The sequence below is a fragment of the Anguilla anguilla genome, chromosome 17, assembly GCF_013347855.1.
Source record: "Anguilla anguilla isolate fAngAng1 chromosome 17, fAngAng1.pri, whole genome shotgun sequence".
In the NCBI taxonomy this organism is placed as follows: Eukaryota; Metazoa; Chordata; class Actinopteri; order Anguilliformes; family Anguillidae; genus Anguilla; species Anguilla anguilla.
In genome coordinates this window covers 18791057-18808103 of record NC_049217.1, presented here as the reverse complement: position 1 = coordinate 18808103, position 17047 = coordinate 18791057, and the positions used below count along the sequence as shown (strand labels likewise).

At 46.9% G+C, this 17047-nt stretch overlaps 1 protein-coding gene across 4 annotated transcripts in view; it reads left to right on the top strand.

Moving 5' to 3' along the window:
• The window catches only part of LOC118216698 (voltage-dependent T-type calcium channel subunit alpha-1H-like), a 98011-nt gene that overhangs the window by 32458 nt on the left and 48506 nt on the right, over positions 1–17047 (top strand). For all 4 annotated transcript variants that reach the window (XM_035398103.1, XM_035398102.1, XM_035398105.1 and 1 more), the window contains exons 3-5: positions 10708–10819; positions 12133–12266; positions 14291–14388. In XM_035398103.1, coding sequence (XP_035253994.1) covers positions 10708–10819; positions 12133–12266; positions 14291–14388 — 344 coding nt within the window. The remainder of the gene's footprint in view (positions 1–10707; positions 10820–12132; positions 12267–14290; positions 14389–17047) is intronic.

Genomic DNA, 17047 nt, shown 5'->3' with positions numbered 1-17047 from the left:
GAGAGCTAGCATTCAAGGTTTAAGCGACCAGTTTCTCCAGATACTGGGCTATTTTCGGCTGCTTCGGAATGCTCAGAGGAGAGGTCACTGCTCCACCTGAACGATTCACCCCAGCTACTGCATTTTTACTTACCTTTAATTAACTGAGCAAGTCTGCAACAGGTCAGTGACAACAACAACTGGAGGCCTGCAGTTTGTGTTCAGGTATACAGGTTTCGTATACACAGTAAAATGTTCAGTGTTAAATCAACTCTTGCATAGATGGTCCCTATTGGACTCATATACTCTGTCGTAGTTTAAATGAACACAGGACATTTTACTGTGCAGCTTTCTTCAAATGAGTGGTACCAATTTATATCGCCAAATTGACTTAGGAAAGAAAGCAAACTGAGCATTTTTTGAAGCAAGCGCGTAATTTTTCTTAGTTTCGAAGGTTTTGATGGAAGGACAGCTCGATTGATTGCATCACCCTCATGTGGGCCAGCGTCTGTCGTCGTTCCGTTTAATATCCCGGAGCAGGCCAGAATGGAACGGCACTCTTATCTGGAAGAACACCAGGACTCTGAGTCCTGCAGCACAGCCGTAATCAAATTAAGGGAACAACTGTTAACCTATATAGGCTTTTATACGTATCGAAAACTGTCCTTGTAGAAATGCTGCAGTGAAATGGATTTGGAAAGTGGTCCCTATTTGAATTTTTAATCACTGGGCTGCAGAAATATGCAGGCAAACCGTTTTACAGTTGGGCCCAGCATTCTGCAGCACAGAGTCAACATGAAATAGAAATGGTCCCTTTTACACGGATCACCCAGCTTACACGCGATGATCTCGCAGATGTTACTGGAATGTTTTGTCAGTGTTATAACGTTGCCAATACATGGCGATGGCACCGTAACATATGTTTTTTTTTGTTAGCTGGGTAATTTCTCCGTTGCCTCCCTCCCATGTGTCAGACCCAGCCTGTTAGATTCCCTCAAACGTCTTCTGAAGGAGACGCTTCCGCTCTGCTTGTGTTTAATGATGTCTGAACCCTGTCTGTGTGGAGGCTGTTCCCTGCCGCATGGTGCCCTGACTGCGGAGTCAGTTGGAAAGCCATCGCGTGTTGTCTTGATCCAGGGGTTTTAAGGGGGAGGATACCGCTGAAGAAATCGAACCCTGGGAATGTACTTTGTTGCACCTATGATTTTTTCCTTTTTTGGGTTTAAAATACCTCTCTCGTACGCAGTTCAGCTCTATCCGGTTTATCTTGACACGTCCTTTTTTGAACCGATGCACCTGTGGTGACTCCCCACTGAACCGAGGTGCAGGTTTAAAGTGTTTTCTTGGCCATAATAATAGGCCATAAATCACCCTGGTGGCTTTGCACATCCGACAGACTTCTTCCCTGATGGAAACGGAGCGTGCTCAGAAAGTACTAAAATTAAACATGTCAGGATATAACAGCAGTTCATAATACATGGGAAAATATACTAATTATTGCCCTCAGATATTTGAAGATATCACACCGTGGAGAATATGTTTATCATTATTTATATATGTTTTTCCAAAATGCACTTATTTACTTTGTATTGCAGTAGATTCTGTTTTCATTAGGGTTCATATTCAAATACCTTTCTAGACTTTTATCTTCTTTCAGACCCACAGTGTGTGTAAATGTGCGGTTGCTGTGGAAACACTGTAATTATAAGGGATAATTATCAGTTTTCTGTTTCAGGGATCAGCCCTGGGTGGCCTTTACGTGTTCTGCCTGCTGACGTGTTAATTGAAAAACAGGAGATTACATGTAATGCTGGTTAGCAGGAGATAATCATTTAAGTGTAACCAGAGTGGCCTCTTGGGGGCAGCGATGGGTTTTGGACCCGGGAGTGAGGCCCCCCCCCCCCCCCCAGCCAGTGAAGGACACCTGCATCCACACAGAAACACTCAACCCAGAGCCCACCCACACAGTGCAGCACCGTAGTGCTGGGCTGTAACCATGGAGACCATCCACCCATCTTATACAGCACAGCCGGTCTGTAACCATGGAGACAGCTGACCCAGACCATTCAGCACCTTAGTGCCAGTCTGTAACTATGGAAACCACCAACTCACACTATACAGCATCTTAGTATTGGCCTATCACAATGGAGACCACCAACCCACATCACACACTGCCTTAGTGCTGGTTTGTAACCATGGAGACCACCCACCCACACCAGACAAGCTCCTAAGTGCTGGTCTGTAACCATGGAGACCTTTCATCAACAGATCTCTATCAGATTAAACAATGGTATACCTCTTTATTCTAGGATAAAATTTTCACTGAAGTCTGAAATTCACTTGTATTTATACTGTATAAGTTCCAGACTTCAGAGAAAAGAGTTTTGTTTTTTATTATGTATTAAGTCATCTGTTGATGATCTCCATGATTAAATTCAGCTGACCTTAATCTAAACCAACTACAGTGCAATACTCAAGGGCAAGGACTCTCTTAATGAACTTGTTTTCAGCCTAGACAAAATGTCATTTTTCAAAGTCAAAAGACAAATGTGGAAACAGTTTAACAAATCCATTGTTTTTTAAAAATTAAACGTATATATATAAAACCGATGATAGATAGAAGTCATGGGTTGAGTTGGTAGCTTCTAGAAGCCGGGTCAAGAAATATATGACATGGAGGCAGTGGCAAGTCTTTTTTAAAGAGGTGTGTCAGCAGCATATTCAGCCTGTGGGGAATGGAAGGACAGGAAAGAGTATTTTAGAACACTGCATTTGTATCTGGGTATTTTAGAACACTGCATTTGTATCTGGGTATTTTATAACACTCTGCATTTGTATCTGGGTATTTTAGAATACTCTGCATTTGTATCTGGGTATTTTAGAACACTCTGCATTTGTATCTGGGTATTTTAGAGCACTGTACATTTGTATCTGGGTATTTTAGAACTCATTTACAGAGTATATTTACCTTGCGGACACCTTCAGCCTGAGCACCATACAGTAAAGCGAGTTTGCACGTTCTTCTGTCCGTTTATGCTGCTGGACGTTTACCAGAGCCAAGCACAGCAGCGGGCTACCAGGGCCTCGAACCTGCAAACTCCCTGGCCCACCAACCAAACCTTCAGTCTGCCGGCTAGCCTTTCGAACCCGCTGCCTTGTGCTGAGGAGGAGAAGAGTGTCGCTCCAGACAGGAGTCGAGCGGCGTCTGAAGTGGAGGTGCTGTGAAGCCGTCGCTGCGCGTCACCAGGCCATTAGCGCGGCCAGCCGGCTGTGACAGTCCCTCCCAACCCAATCAATCCCACGGCTTCATTAATTCCCCGCTCCCGGGGCGCCGCTGGACAATTTAGCCAATTCCCCCGCGCGACGGTGAGTCCGGGAGGCGCCGAGACGACTCCGCCCCTTCAGAGACCCTCGGAGGAGCCCGGCTGCGGGCTGACAGTCGACGGGTTCGCGCCGGAGTCCTCTGGCGTGCCGCGGCGCAAAGCCAGCGGGATTTAGTCGGGATGAACGTGGAGGGGAAACGGAATGTTTTCCTTGTATGCGCAGTTGTTGACATGCACAAACGTCGCCTTTGAAGCGTTCGGAACAAAACCCTTTTGCTAGCGGGTTAATGCATGACAGTCAAATATAATGCAATGCTTTTAGACACTCCTTTAATTAGTACAGCTTACATGATTATTGTCAGAAAGCGTATGTATTTGGGTTCGTGTAAAAATCAGTAATGGCAGAATGTGAATGCATTGATAAGTTTTCCGGTGCAGAGCCCCTCTGTTGATGCTTAGATTCAGTACTAACTGAGAAATGCTATTGGGACACAATGGCAGATGAGATTTACTGCTAATGGTTCTCAAAGGAACAGCTGGTCAGCCTTTAGTCGAATGTAAGTGTGATTGTTCAGTGTTTATCCTCACAGAGGCTGGCCTATTTCCTTCATTGTTTTATAATGCTGCCATTAATTGTCTTTTGCAGATCCCCCCCTTCCCCCCCCTTCAGCTAGCTACCCTCCTCTCATTAGTCATATTAAGTAAAAAGAATCTTGCTGCAGAGTGGCATAGTCATAAAATTTGCATTTCAGTTCCCCTGTGGCGAGTTATTTAGAATGGATAGTGGAGGTTACCATAACATGCAAGCAATATAACGGCTCGTGTGGCTGTGCACACGTATAGTCATGCATGTGGAAATTAAAAGATTTATTGAGGAGAGTAATGAAGTTCAGTGAGCTGTGCTTTCCAAGCGATGGCAATAAGGAGAGCAATAATAAGGAGATTACGGGTGTGGGTTGGCAAAAACACAATTTGGTCATGTATAACGGGAGAGAAGAGGGCAGTCCAGCCTCACGGCCCTGTCTGATTTCAGAGACAGAGGTGCTGCTCAACCTGTGTGATGTCATACCATCTGTCAGTGCCAGTCCTGTGTGATGTTGTAGAGACTGAATCACTGCTGTCCTGTGTGATGTCATTGAGACAGAATCACTGTCAGTCCTGTGTGATGTTGTAGAGACCGAATCACTGCTGTCCTGTGTGATGTCATTGAGACAGAATCACTGTCAGTCCTGTGTGATGTCATAGAGGCAGAGCCACTGCCAGCCCTGTGTTTTGCTGCCGATAAAAGGGGAACCCCACCCAATCGTAGCCCAGACTCACCAAGGAACAATATTTAACTACCAAAATCAAACAGACATACTGATGACATTGTCTGTTTCCTTAGAAGATGTCCTTATCCAGAAAAACCTAAACAGGATTCATTTCACATTTTCATCCATGTCCAGTGTTGGGTATTTACTGATGAAGCTAAGGTTTGGAATCCTGATCAAGGGGGCAGTGACAGTGATGCACCTGGTGATGTACTATATCTGAAAATGGCTGACCGAGATTCTTTCAATTTCCTTGGTCTAGCACAGAGCAAATGATCCTCTTTAAGAGAAAATGTATCATTGCACTATAGCAGTAGTGATGCTCTTGGGAGGCCTGCCCTTTATCTTCGCTTGACAATCTTGTTTCCTTAACACATTGCATTTTTCCCTTGTGTCTATTCAGCTGAAGAGAGATGTTGTACAAAGGATTGAAACCGGGGCTCGATTGGCATGGAGTGCTGAAACCATAAACACAAGCGCGGGGAGTCAGTAGTGACTCTTTTATTGGTCATTTGCCAGTTCCAGGTTGTCTTCCTGTCCTTCTGAGGCCTGAGGCCATATTTCCACCACAGAATATCGACACTGGAATATTGATTCTGTTCATCAGCCTTACGCTTGTCATGTGCCGCCTCAGGATTGTCCCATGACATCACAGCTGTGTTCCATGACATCACAGTTTTATCCTGTGAAATTGCAGTTTTATCCCACGATGTCACGGGTATGTCTTACACAAGACTTGCTTTATCAGACACATCACCTTGCCACTATGAGTAAAAAGTTATTAAATTCACAGAATTAAAACCAGTGCAGTCTGTATGTACACCTTGCAGAAACAGCCAGGTCTGAAATAAGCAGTAAAGTGCTTGGGGAGCTGGATCTCTTAAGTCATTTGCAGGTTTGATTTCGACTGCTTTTGACCTGACTATCTGATATGTGCACGGAAAGACGAGGATCTTATAAACTGCTGACCTCAAAGACATGCAATCTACCTTTGATAAGGCATTGTGATAATAATCATCATCATCAGTATCATCATTGTAAGCATAAGCATAGTTATAATAATGATAATGTGTTGAGAAGAACAGTGTTCAGAGCAGGTGAGTGGTGACAGTATTAGGCTTGCAGTAGTGTCAATGTTAAGGTTGCAGTGGTGACATTGTCAGGGTTGTTGTGGTGACAGTGTCGTTGTGGTGACAGTAGTAGGGCTTGCAGTGTTGACAGTATTAGGGTTTATAGTGGTGTCAGTGTTTGGGTTATAGTGGTGACAGTATTAGGGTTTGTAGTGGTGTCAGTGTTTGGGTTATAGTGGTGACAGTATTAGGGTTTGTAGTGGTGTCAGTGTTTGGGTTATAGTGGTGACAGTATTAGACTTGCGCTGGTGTCATTGTTTGGGTTGCCGTAATGACGGTGTTGCAGTGAGCGGTGGTGTCCACCGTGCTCATCTGTTCCTCCGGGTTCCTCCCCAGCCTTTTCCCTCCCAGAACTGCAGCCTCAGCCTGTTTACAGTAACCCCCTCCCCGGGGGTTACGGTGCCGTACTGTCTTCCACCTCCTCCTCTCTCTCCCGCGGGGCCGAAAGGAGGCCGGCGTCATGACAACAAACATCGCAGCAAATCCGGTTGGATCCAGCGCGCTGCAGCCCCGCCGCTCTGCCACCGCTCCAGCCCTTTAGCGCTAATTTACGCCGCCGGTGACTGCAGCCTTCGGGCTCGTGCTTTCAATTAGTCAAAGGGAGGGAGCGAGCTCTGGAATAAAACCGGTCAGGGGCTGCGGATTTGAGTTTTATGAAGTCTGTTAACTTGCATTGCAGTGCATAAATTTAACACAGGTTCCTCTCCAGGGTGACTTACTGAAGTGCATAAGTGCTTTCAGTAGGTTTGCGAGTGCTGTGGCTCTTGGATTGGCCTTGTGTGAAAAATGTGCAGAAGTGCAACATATAACGCAAGCTTAAATCTTTATCATAAGAATTTGCCTGCGATAAACCAGTGAATTTGTGATTGTGGGATGTGATCAATGGATGCATAGATATAGAGGACATTACCAAGAAGTACTGAGCAGTGCACATAGATGGCTTTTTATTTTAATTTTCTATACTCTTTCTTAGGGTTTTCAGGAATCATACTGTTCTGGCTGATATTGTATAAATATGTAAGTACAGCACTGTTTCACCATCTCTTTAACCCTTTGAAGAGTAGGTTTTTTGGAATGTGTTTTATTCCCCCAAAAAAAGTTCTTAGTCAGTGTTCTAGAACTCCATTGCTTTGAATTAGCAGTAGTGACTGTTACATCAGCATTAGAACGTTCAGTTGAGAACCTCCTAATCACATATTAGTGATCTCACACCTTGAAGGGTTAATACGGGATGCAACTTGGTACAGCACTGCTCTGCAGATGACTCTGTTCAGAGCTGCTTGCAGTCCAGTGGCAGCAGTGTAGTATAATGGGTAAGGAGCTGGCCTTCTAACCTAAAAGTCACGATTCCCGGGTAGGACACTGCCGTTGTACCCTCGAGCAAGGTACTTAACGTGCATTGCTTCAGTATATATCCAGCTGTATAAATGGATGCAATGTAAATGCTATGTAAAAGTTGTGTAAGTCGGTGTAGATAAGGGCGTCTGCTGAATGCCTGTAACGTAATTCTTCACTCTTGGCCTTAAGGCAAGATTAAATTCTTCACCGCTTCCTGAAATCGTGTGTATCCCGTCTAGACAGGAACATGGCACAACTAACCATGTGATATTTGGACCAATTGCAGACAGGGGGAGGTCTGTGAACTGTTTGTGAACTACTCTCAAGCAGTTCACGCTGGGGGCTTGCACACGCCACATCGTACAAACTCAAAATGCCTTTCTGTTTCGTCTCTTGTTCAAAACGCATCATTTTGCTTGAAAAGTTCTGCTTTGTTTTGAGAATACTGCCGCCTTTAGAGAGAACATTTCTCAGCATCTCTTGAGAACACAGTGATGTGCAGCCATCCACTGAGCAGTTTTGTGCCAAAATGAAATGTTATGAGTTTATATGTTTTCAGCTTATACCTTATGTGAAAATCTGTGAATCTGTGCGTGGTGTTGTGTGTTTGGATCTGTAAAGCAAGTCAGTACTTTCCTTGTGGTTCCTTTTCAAAGGACTGTGTAGACTCCTTCCAAAGGAAGTTGCAACTAATTTCAAAACTCCAGTTCTATGCCGATGGTGACGGTTGTCTGGTGGGTGTGTGGGAGTGTGTGAGAGAATAGCCCAGGGTGGCCTGCTGGTATGAGGCTCTCTGCGTATCTGGTGCACTCCATTAATGGCGCGTCTGGGCCTACCAGATACCTGCTGCCCACCTCCCAATCTGGAGTCTCCTGGACTCTCACGCAGCAATGAGTTCTGGGTAAAGTCTAGAGGGTGCCGGTCAGACTGAGGACAAAACCTACAACACACGCATGCACACTTTAGGTTGGCTTTAGGGATTTTTTTTTTGGGTCCAAGTGTTACCTGGGCAACACATGGAACCGACTGGATTTCTTCATCGACACAGTTTCCCTTCCCTCCTGCGTTCCGGTGGTGATGTCAGCCTCTTCTCTCTCACCAGCTGACCCGCAGTCCATCTTTATCTTTCCTGAATTCTGGTGGTCCAGAGCGGGGTCCGTTTGGTTGGTTGATGGCAGTTAAATGGTCTTGCCTGTGGTTATGAATGTTGCCGCTCTGTCTGGTTCATGGTGCATAAGTGGACTTCCTGTGGTTCTGAATGGAGTCAGTAAACATGCTCTTTCTGCCTCTTTATGAGCTGAGTGCATTGGACAGACCGCAGTCATACCAGTATATTAGCTCTGCTAATGTTTAGCAAACTTCAAATGGGCAACCACACTCTTTTCTCCCTTTCCTGCCCCCCCCCACCACCCTCAGTCTCTCTCCTGATCTGTCAGTCAGTCTCCCTCTCTCTCTCTCTCTCTCTCTGTCTATCTGTCTCTGTCTCTCTGTCTCTCTCTCACATGCAGTTTTTACCTGATTTTCTTTGTCAGTCAGCATTTCTAATGCAGGCATTCATTTGACAGCTTCCCCGTGTGATGCCTGTGGAATGATGGATGGCGCTGTGCGGGGATTAGAGAACTGAACCAGAATCAGTGTTGTTTGCATTGAGCAGCAGCCCCAGTGGGATTGCAGCTGTGGGGGGGTGACCCTGGGGGTCAGCTGATCAATCACCCACGCACAATACAAAGCCAGCTCGCAATTTATCAAGTTCCTAAATCCTCAGAGATGATATGAGGGGTTTTCTTTTGTTTTTTGACGCCAGGTGTAACGTAACAGATGACAGCCCGAACGTTGTTTCCTGGAAGGATAACCGAAGGATGGAATCCCAGCCATGCTGGTACCGACTGTGGCCAGTAACCTAGCAACGCAACGCATAATTGGCAGTAGCGTCACTCGGGGTCAGATAGGGTTCACTCGGGTGGGATCTGCCGCTAACTGCTCTCGAGCGACCCCCACTGGTTGATCGGGTGCCTGCAGTCTGCTTGCTGGAGCTCCGCGTGAAGTTTCTCCCTCCTGCACCTGGCTGCAGTGTGAAAAGAAGCAGCTGGGGACGTCTTGTGCTTTGGAGGAGAGTGCATGCGTGTGCATGTGATCTCCCGCATTGGCTGCGGGAATCGAAGCACGAGTGAGAATGCTTCCTGCAGGACGGGTCTCTCCAGCATGAAATTAAGGAATGCTCATTTTGACGGCAGAGTTTTAGCTTGCGGTTCGCGCAGTCAGTGGCCTGTGCAGAATTACAGGTGTGGGAGGAGAATTATCCTGAGCCCGGTTCTGATTGTTCTGCCTGATTAACGTATGTGCTGTTTTAATAAGGCCTTCCTATTAGAGCTGGTCTATTTCTGCTCTGTGCCTTCTAATGTGACGGCCCCGCACCTGGGCTCCAGCATCAGTGAGGAAGAACAGCTGGATGCATGCAGTTATTGATCTGTTACGAACACAAATTTGAACAACAACAAAAGTAGCAGTAATAATAATGAATCATACCGATAATGATTATGCTGCTGCTGCTGCTGCTGCTGCCTGTACTACAAAGGAGACAAAGAGAATAAAAAAAAATGTTCTTCTGTTTTTCCAAAATCATGTTATTTATTAAGGAACTCTGTAGAGCCCATGCAAAAAAATGTTTTTGGTCCCGTTACCTTCACATCACAATTTGTTGTGATCTTGACATAAAAAAGTCACTTTCTTGTCATCACAAGAGAACCTTTACCATCTGGTTGCACAGTGATTGTGTGTGGTGGACTACATTACCCTATGGTGGATGAGAGCATTTGTTTTAATTATTTTTACATCAAGATCAGGAGATGTAAGTCGAGATCATGAACAAAAACAAATGTTGTTATGTTAGATCTTGTGATCTTGAGATGACAGGACAAAAAAACAAATTACATGGCCTTCAAGGATTTCTGTAATTTATTGACTCAAAAGGCGCCGTTTCCAGAGGTCAGTAGTGAATACACTCATTTCGGGATTAAATCCTAAATTCTGAAGGGGAAAGGGTATTTCGAGGTGATCAGTCATTTTTGGGCTCTGACTTGTAAACCTCCAGATCTTGAGTAGTATGTCTGGCCTCCCTAAATAGAACTAGGGAATTCCAGTACACTGTATTTTTATCTCTGCGTGGACTTTTTATCTTTCACACTTAAAATCAATTACAGCTGTATTCATCTGTGACCTGAGACAGTGTGTGAACTGAGAAAAGACACCGGAAAACAATGCTTGTGTACATGTCTGTACAGCAGGTGTGTGAACTATCTTTTCTCTCGTTAATAACCACCTCTTTTGAACTTTCTAATTAAAACTCCAAGCCAAGCGGAGACCCAGGGAAAAACGTTCTGCAACTCCGCGGATGCATATACATGTGCTAAGAGATAAAAGAAAAAAAAGGATAATTTTGACGTGCGAAAGAGACCTCATTCAGGGAGGAGGGTAAAATAGGCCAGGTCACTCTTTGTTCCAGAGAAAGACTAGCCACTTGGGGAAGGTGCACTTCCAAATTCGCAGACAGAAACCCCTCCTGCAGGCTGGTTAAATGCGTCGGTTGGTACCGTGGCGCTCTTGAGATTGTCCTTGACTCTTGCGCACATGGTTCGAGTACGTGAGCATGCTGGTCATCCTCCTGAACTGCGTGACCCTGGGAATGTTCCAGCCTTGTGAGGACCTCAAGTGCAAGTCCGATTGGTGCACCATCCTGCAGGTGAGTGGCTGTGTGTAGCGTGTGTGTGCCTGTGTGTGTGTGTGTTTGTGTGCATGCATTTGTGTGTGTGTGCCTGTGTGTGTGTGTTTGTGTGTGTGTGTCCGTGTGCATGCGTTTGTGTGTGTGTGTGTGTGTGTGCATGCATTCGTGTGTGTGTGTGCGTGTGTGTGTGTTTGTGTGCATGTTTGTGTGTGCGTGTGTGCGTCAGTGTGTGGTGTGTGTGTGGGAGAAGATTGGTTTAGCTGTGTGTTTGTTTGTATGTTGGGAGTCATTTTCTGTGTGTTTTTGTTGGGGGGGGGGTCAATTTCCTGTGTGCTTGTGGGGTTTGGGGGTGCCTTTTCATATCACTGTGTGGGTAAGTCTTCAAAGTTTAGCTTTGAAGATTAATTTGAAAGTTATATGTTGGACATACAAGATTTTTAAAAATTGTACTCACGACTCATATGCTATCAACATTCAAGAATTATATAATGTTATGGAAGCGTAGTGCAATACAGTGCATTGCACACATGCTAAATAAAAGTGACCTAAGCCGCTATGAGCAGTATAATACCTTACAGGATTTTAGACGCCTGGTTACGAGTAGATGGAAGGGACTGTGGTGCTGAATGTAAGCAACCCAAGCAAATCCCAACCCCTAAATCTGCTTCCAGAAATGTACCCAGCACGCTGCAGCTGATTGTGGAACCCAGCAGTTTGTATGGGTTCCTTAATCGCGCGCTGGCCGCTCGGTCACCTGCTGCTCCGCTGCGATAGCGTGCCCAGGCCGCAGGTGACTGAGACCATCTGTGGAGAGGAAGCCTGTTTCTGGAGTCGCTGACGGTTTTCTCTCCCCACCCCCCCACTCCCCCTCTCCCCATCTCCCTCCAACCCCCCCCCCCCACTGCCCCGCTCACATGCCTGTTTTGGGCGATGGCCATGACTGTGGGAAAGCTGCAGGCTCGGAATGCCGTGCCACTGAGATTTGGGAGAGGGAAGGACGGTGGCAGGAAACGCAGAGGAGGGAGAGAAGCGGAGACCAGCTCTCTCCCCCCCCTCGGGACAGGCTCTCCGAACTGGCCTGTCTTCCCATGCCCTGCCTGTGCTGCAGCTTAAATCAGAGTGGAGGGTAAATGCACTGAGCCTCAGCTTCGGCACATTCAACAGATCAGTCTTTTCCCAGAAGCCTTTGCAGTCCCCAGGCCACAATTGCTCAGTTTGTAGTTTTGTATTAGGCTGGCAAAGAAGACAAAGATGCCGCAAAGCATGGCCTTTGCAGCATGTTGGGTGTGGCTTGAGGTGATCGTGTGTGATTTCCTGTGCTCTTTCCGCAGGCGTTTGATGACTGCATTTTTGCTTTCTTCGCCGTGGAGATGGTCATCAAAATGTTGGCTTTAGGAATTTTTGGGTCAAAGTGTTACCTGGGCGACACATGGAATCGGCTGGATTTCTTCATTGTCATGGCAGGGTCAGTATATCTCACTCGCTCACACACACGCACGCACTCACACACACACAAACGCACATAAATGCACTCACACACACTCACTTACTCACAGACACACACACACACACACACACACTCACTTACTCACAGACACACACACACACACACACACACACACTCACTCACACACACACACACACACATAAATGCACCCATACGCTCGCGGTCCATTCTTCAAATGCTTTGGCGTCCCTCTAAACAGCCCCTGCATCATGTGCACACTGGGTCGGAGAGATGAATATTCTCCTATGGAGGAGTGATATTCACACAATGCATTGCATTAACATATTTAATAATATTCGCGTCATGTGAACTGTGATGTAAAGTGGAGCCGGCGGTCTCCGGGGAGCGTGTGCTCAGACTCGCCCAGCGAAGTGACCCAGTTTCCCCGCCGTTTCCCCTGCATCAGCAGCAGCAGCTGCAGCCCGTGCGCCAGGCTGGCCCGTCACGCCGCTGCCACATCACTCAGTCACACTTACCGCTGCCAATCAATAAATTCAATTTAAGCCTCCGCTCCGTGCTGCAGGAAGACGCGGGGAACGCTGCCATTTGATGGGCGCGCTAATGGCGATGGCGGACTCTGCGGAGCGAGTTGGTCTGCTACCATCAGCGCTGAGCAGCCGGAACGGCCTGTGGTCCCGCTCGGGAATGGGAGGGTGGGGGGGGGGGGGGGGGGGGGGGGGGGGCTGGGGGGGGGGGTCTTGTTCAGCCTGGCGGGGGTGATTTACAATGAAACACCAGAACGCAGCTTTGCTCTAACTTCAAGCAGGCCTCGCTTTTGGTCCGTGAGGCTTCCCAGACAGAACACAATGTTATTTCAACTTTCTTTTTTTACATTACATTTATACTCAGGCATTTAAAAGATGCCCTTATCCAGAGTGACTTACCCGGCTTACATTCTTTTTGCACACAAACCATTTATAGAGCTGGATATTTACTGAAGCGGTTTTGGTTAAGTGCCTTTGCTCCAGGGCACAATGGCAGTTTCCCAGCCCGGAATCAAACGCATTAAATCAAGCCGCTTGCTAACCGTGATACTGCACTGCTGCCTTCTGTAGGGTTTTGGTGAATAAAAGCGAAGTATCTTTTTAACATTTTAATTATTTATTTTTCTTTACAGCTATGCTGTAACTTATGTTGATGAAACATTGCATTCTCATGGTTTTGTTGGGTCTGAGTTTTTGTGGGTGGTGGAACAAAAAGGCTGTTAAAAAGTTTTTTCACCAAAACCTTTTACTAGAACAAGGTGCAGTAGCCCTGAATTTGAAAAAAAAAAGAAAAGCTTCTATCTCTCAGAAACTACTTTAAAAATTCGAACTCAAATGTAATAATGATAAGGCTAAAATATACATGCTGCATTTATCAGTGAAATGGTTTCCATCCTCAGCCAATTATTATACTTCAAACATCAACAACGTAATACTTAATACCTCATGGTGATATATTAGAGGGCTGCTGTTTTGGGAAGGTACAGTGCAGTGTACTGGAGTGCACAACCAAAACAACAAAAATAGTGTCCTTTTCTGCACCCTATCACAATTGTGTTATGGACTGCACTGAAGATGTCGACACAACGACACAACTGAGATTTATGCTTGGGTTTACTCATTAACTTCAGTAGAGTGTAAATATTGATTTATTTTTTTTTAAAAGTAACATGCCCAAGGAATGGGATCACTCCTTTAATATCTCACAAGGAAAATTAAAAATGACTTAAGATGATTATAATTATGATATATTATCGCTGTTATAACTAAGACATAATTGTTGGAACCGATTATTTTAATGTGTTATGGAGCAGCTATCTATTTTGGACTGAGAGAAGATGTTACTGTTGTCAAATTCTCTTCAGTATCACTGCTGTCTGTTCACTAAATGAAGCCCTGCAGGTTTACAAGCAGGAAGTGATGTCAGTTGGAAGGGCGGGCCTTCCCTGCCATTGGCTCTGGTTTGTGCACTCATGCTGTCCTGTGCTTTCTCTGCAGGATGCTGGAGTACTCGCTGGAGGGCCACAACGCCAGCCTATCAGCAATCCGCACTGTGCGTGTGCTCCGCCCCCTCCGCGCCATCAACAGAGTCCCCAGTGAGTGACCCCCGTGTCACACACACACACGCATTCACACACGCGCACACACACACACTCGCACGCACTCACACATACTCGCGCACAGTCTCACAGACACTGCACACTTTGCTCATACTCGCACACATGCACATACATACACGCACACACACACACACTAAACTGCCTTATAGGACAGGCATAGCGATGGTCATAGGTCAGAGAGAGAAAGAAAGAGAGAGGGATGGGTGGGGGAGAAAGGAGCAGGAGGGAGAGACTTTTGTCCTTTTCTGGACAGATGGGTTTTGTTGGTTGTACAGTGGCGTGGCTCTGATACAGCCATGCTACAGGCCTGTATTTATGTAGCATGGTGGAATGGAGGGAGCGTGGGAACGTCAGAACGCTCCTCCGCCATGCGCACATCTTCCGTCATCCCGTTTCAGAAGACCAAAGTTACTTCCTGCTGGATCCTGCCTGCTGCAGTAAGCAATACAAGCAAAGTCTCAGTGGCTTCCTGTCAAAAACATTTTTCCTGAGCCAGCAAACTGTGGATGGTGGAGCTGGAAAGCCAGCATGGAGAGTGAAAGACTGTCCACTCAGACTCTCAGACACTGTCACTCACCCTGTGTGTCTTTACAAAGCACAGTTTGGCGAGTGCATTTTGCCAAACCGTTCTATGTACACCTGCCTTTATTTCAGTCAAAGTTAAGGACAAATGCTTGCTTTCATTCATGCCTAAGTCTTGGAGCACAAAGGATGTTTTTGTCCATGATATGAGAGAAGTAGAAAGCTGTAGAAAGCTGCCGTTGCTGCTGTACATGACAGCCATGGGTTTGGCTGAAACATTTCTCACTGTTCTGTTCTGCTTTGTTGAGCGCCCTTGACTCTGGTAACATGGTGTGAACTAACCACAGGTTATTTTTGTATTAATGCTGATGTAAGAAAGTCTGCAGTCATATCAGGTACGTATCACACTTTAGAACTGAAAGAAATACTGCCTGGATCAGTTTGTGTTTTTGGTTGATAAGATAATGCAGTTTCAGGTTGTGGAGCATGTACTGTAGAGCCGGATGCCCTTGTATACTGATACTGAAAGACATCCTTACAGGCTGCCCGGGGAGAACAGGGTGGTATTATGGTATGAAACAGTGAGGCATTTCCATGCACTTCCTTCTGTCCACTGTTTGGAGCAATCTCTTCAGAAGAGACTTAGTTGGCTGGGCCTCAGGGGTGGGACTGGCTTTCCCTCCATCTTAATAAGGGCACCTTGGAGTTTTTATTCCTGAGAAAAAGAGTCTTCACTCTGCCTCAGAGTAACTGGTCTAATTGGACCTTGAAATTAATTTAAGGTTATCTGGAGAGAAAAAAAAACCCTTGATGAGTGGCTGCCTGCGAACCCCAGGGAAAGTGTTTAATTGGACGCACCGAGCACAACCCCTGCACGGTGGCCTTTGTGCTTATGAATGCAGCTCAGATCTGTGGGGCCGGAGGTGTGTAATGCATTATGATAGGTGGTGCCACTCTCTTTTTGTCCATCACGGTGAAGGGAGGCGGGGCCGGGGGCTGGGGTTGGGGGGAGGGCCGCACTCTAATGTGCCTCTGGGAATATTTCTACGATTGGCTGAGATCTGACATGCCTTGGTGTGTGTGTGCTGCAGGTTAATATGGCGCATTTGCGAGCGCTCAAGCCCTGCCAAAGATGGCTGAGCATTTGGTGCTGGGCACGGCTCATGACATCAGCTGCAATGGCCCTGTTTGTTATTAAGATGAGGAGATTATGTCATTTATCGGGTATCAGAGGTGTTTGAACTACTTCCCTGGAGGTCAGTGGGTTCACTGGTTTTTGGCCTAAACAATTTCTCTTGCTAGTCGGTCCAATTAATCTCCTAGCACCAAACCTTTACCCTGAAGTATTTCCCAAAATGCGCTGTTAAAGGGTATAGATACAGCTTTAGCCCAATTGTGCTTCATTAATTTGCTTCATTAATCAAGCAGTTTCTAGAGCTAATTGCGAAATGAGGAGTGGGAGCTGGAGTGCGACCCTGCGTGGCTGGCTGAGCTGTGGAGGGGCTGAGTCTGGCCCCTCTGGGCTGGGGAGGGGCCGCTGGGTAGAGCCTCCGCGGTCCTGTGCAGGCAGGCCGCTCCCCTCGGGTAACGGGGCTCTGTGACTGAAGCGCGTTTGCTCCCTGGGATGCGCGACAGCAGCTTAATGTCAGAGATAAATCAGAGCCCCGTCACGGGCCCTGGCAGCGCGTCCGGAGCAGAGTCAGCCGGGCCAGCCTCCCTGGCTCGCTTCCCCGGGGGAGCTGGCACGTGTCTCTGGGTTGCTCTGCGGCCGCGCCCCGGGTGTTTTGCACTCCTTCACCCCGAATGGGCGTTCTCCTCTCCTCTCCTCTCTTCTCCTCTCCTGCCATCCTCTCCTCCTGTCCACCTCTCCTCCTCTCTCCTGGCATTGCTCCTGCTGGTTTACCTCCGCGGTGAGCGCCGTCATGCTTCCTGTTTTCCACCTCAGCCCTTCCTGCAGCACCGGGGCCTGATCTTGTCACCCAGTCCGCCACCCTGAGAACAGGCGAAACCCGCTCTCCGCTCACTCTGAGAAGGTCGCAGGCATTTCAGCTGGTGCAGCTCCCCTCCGTCTGAGAGGGTCAAGGTCATTTCATGGTCAAGATTTCAACCAATC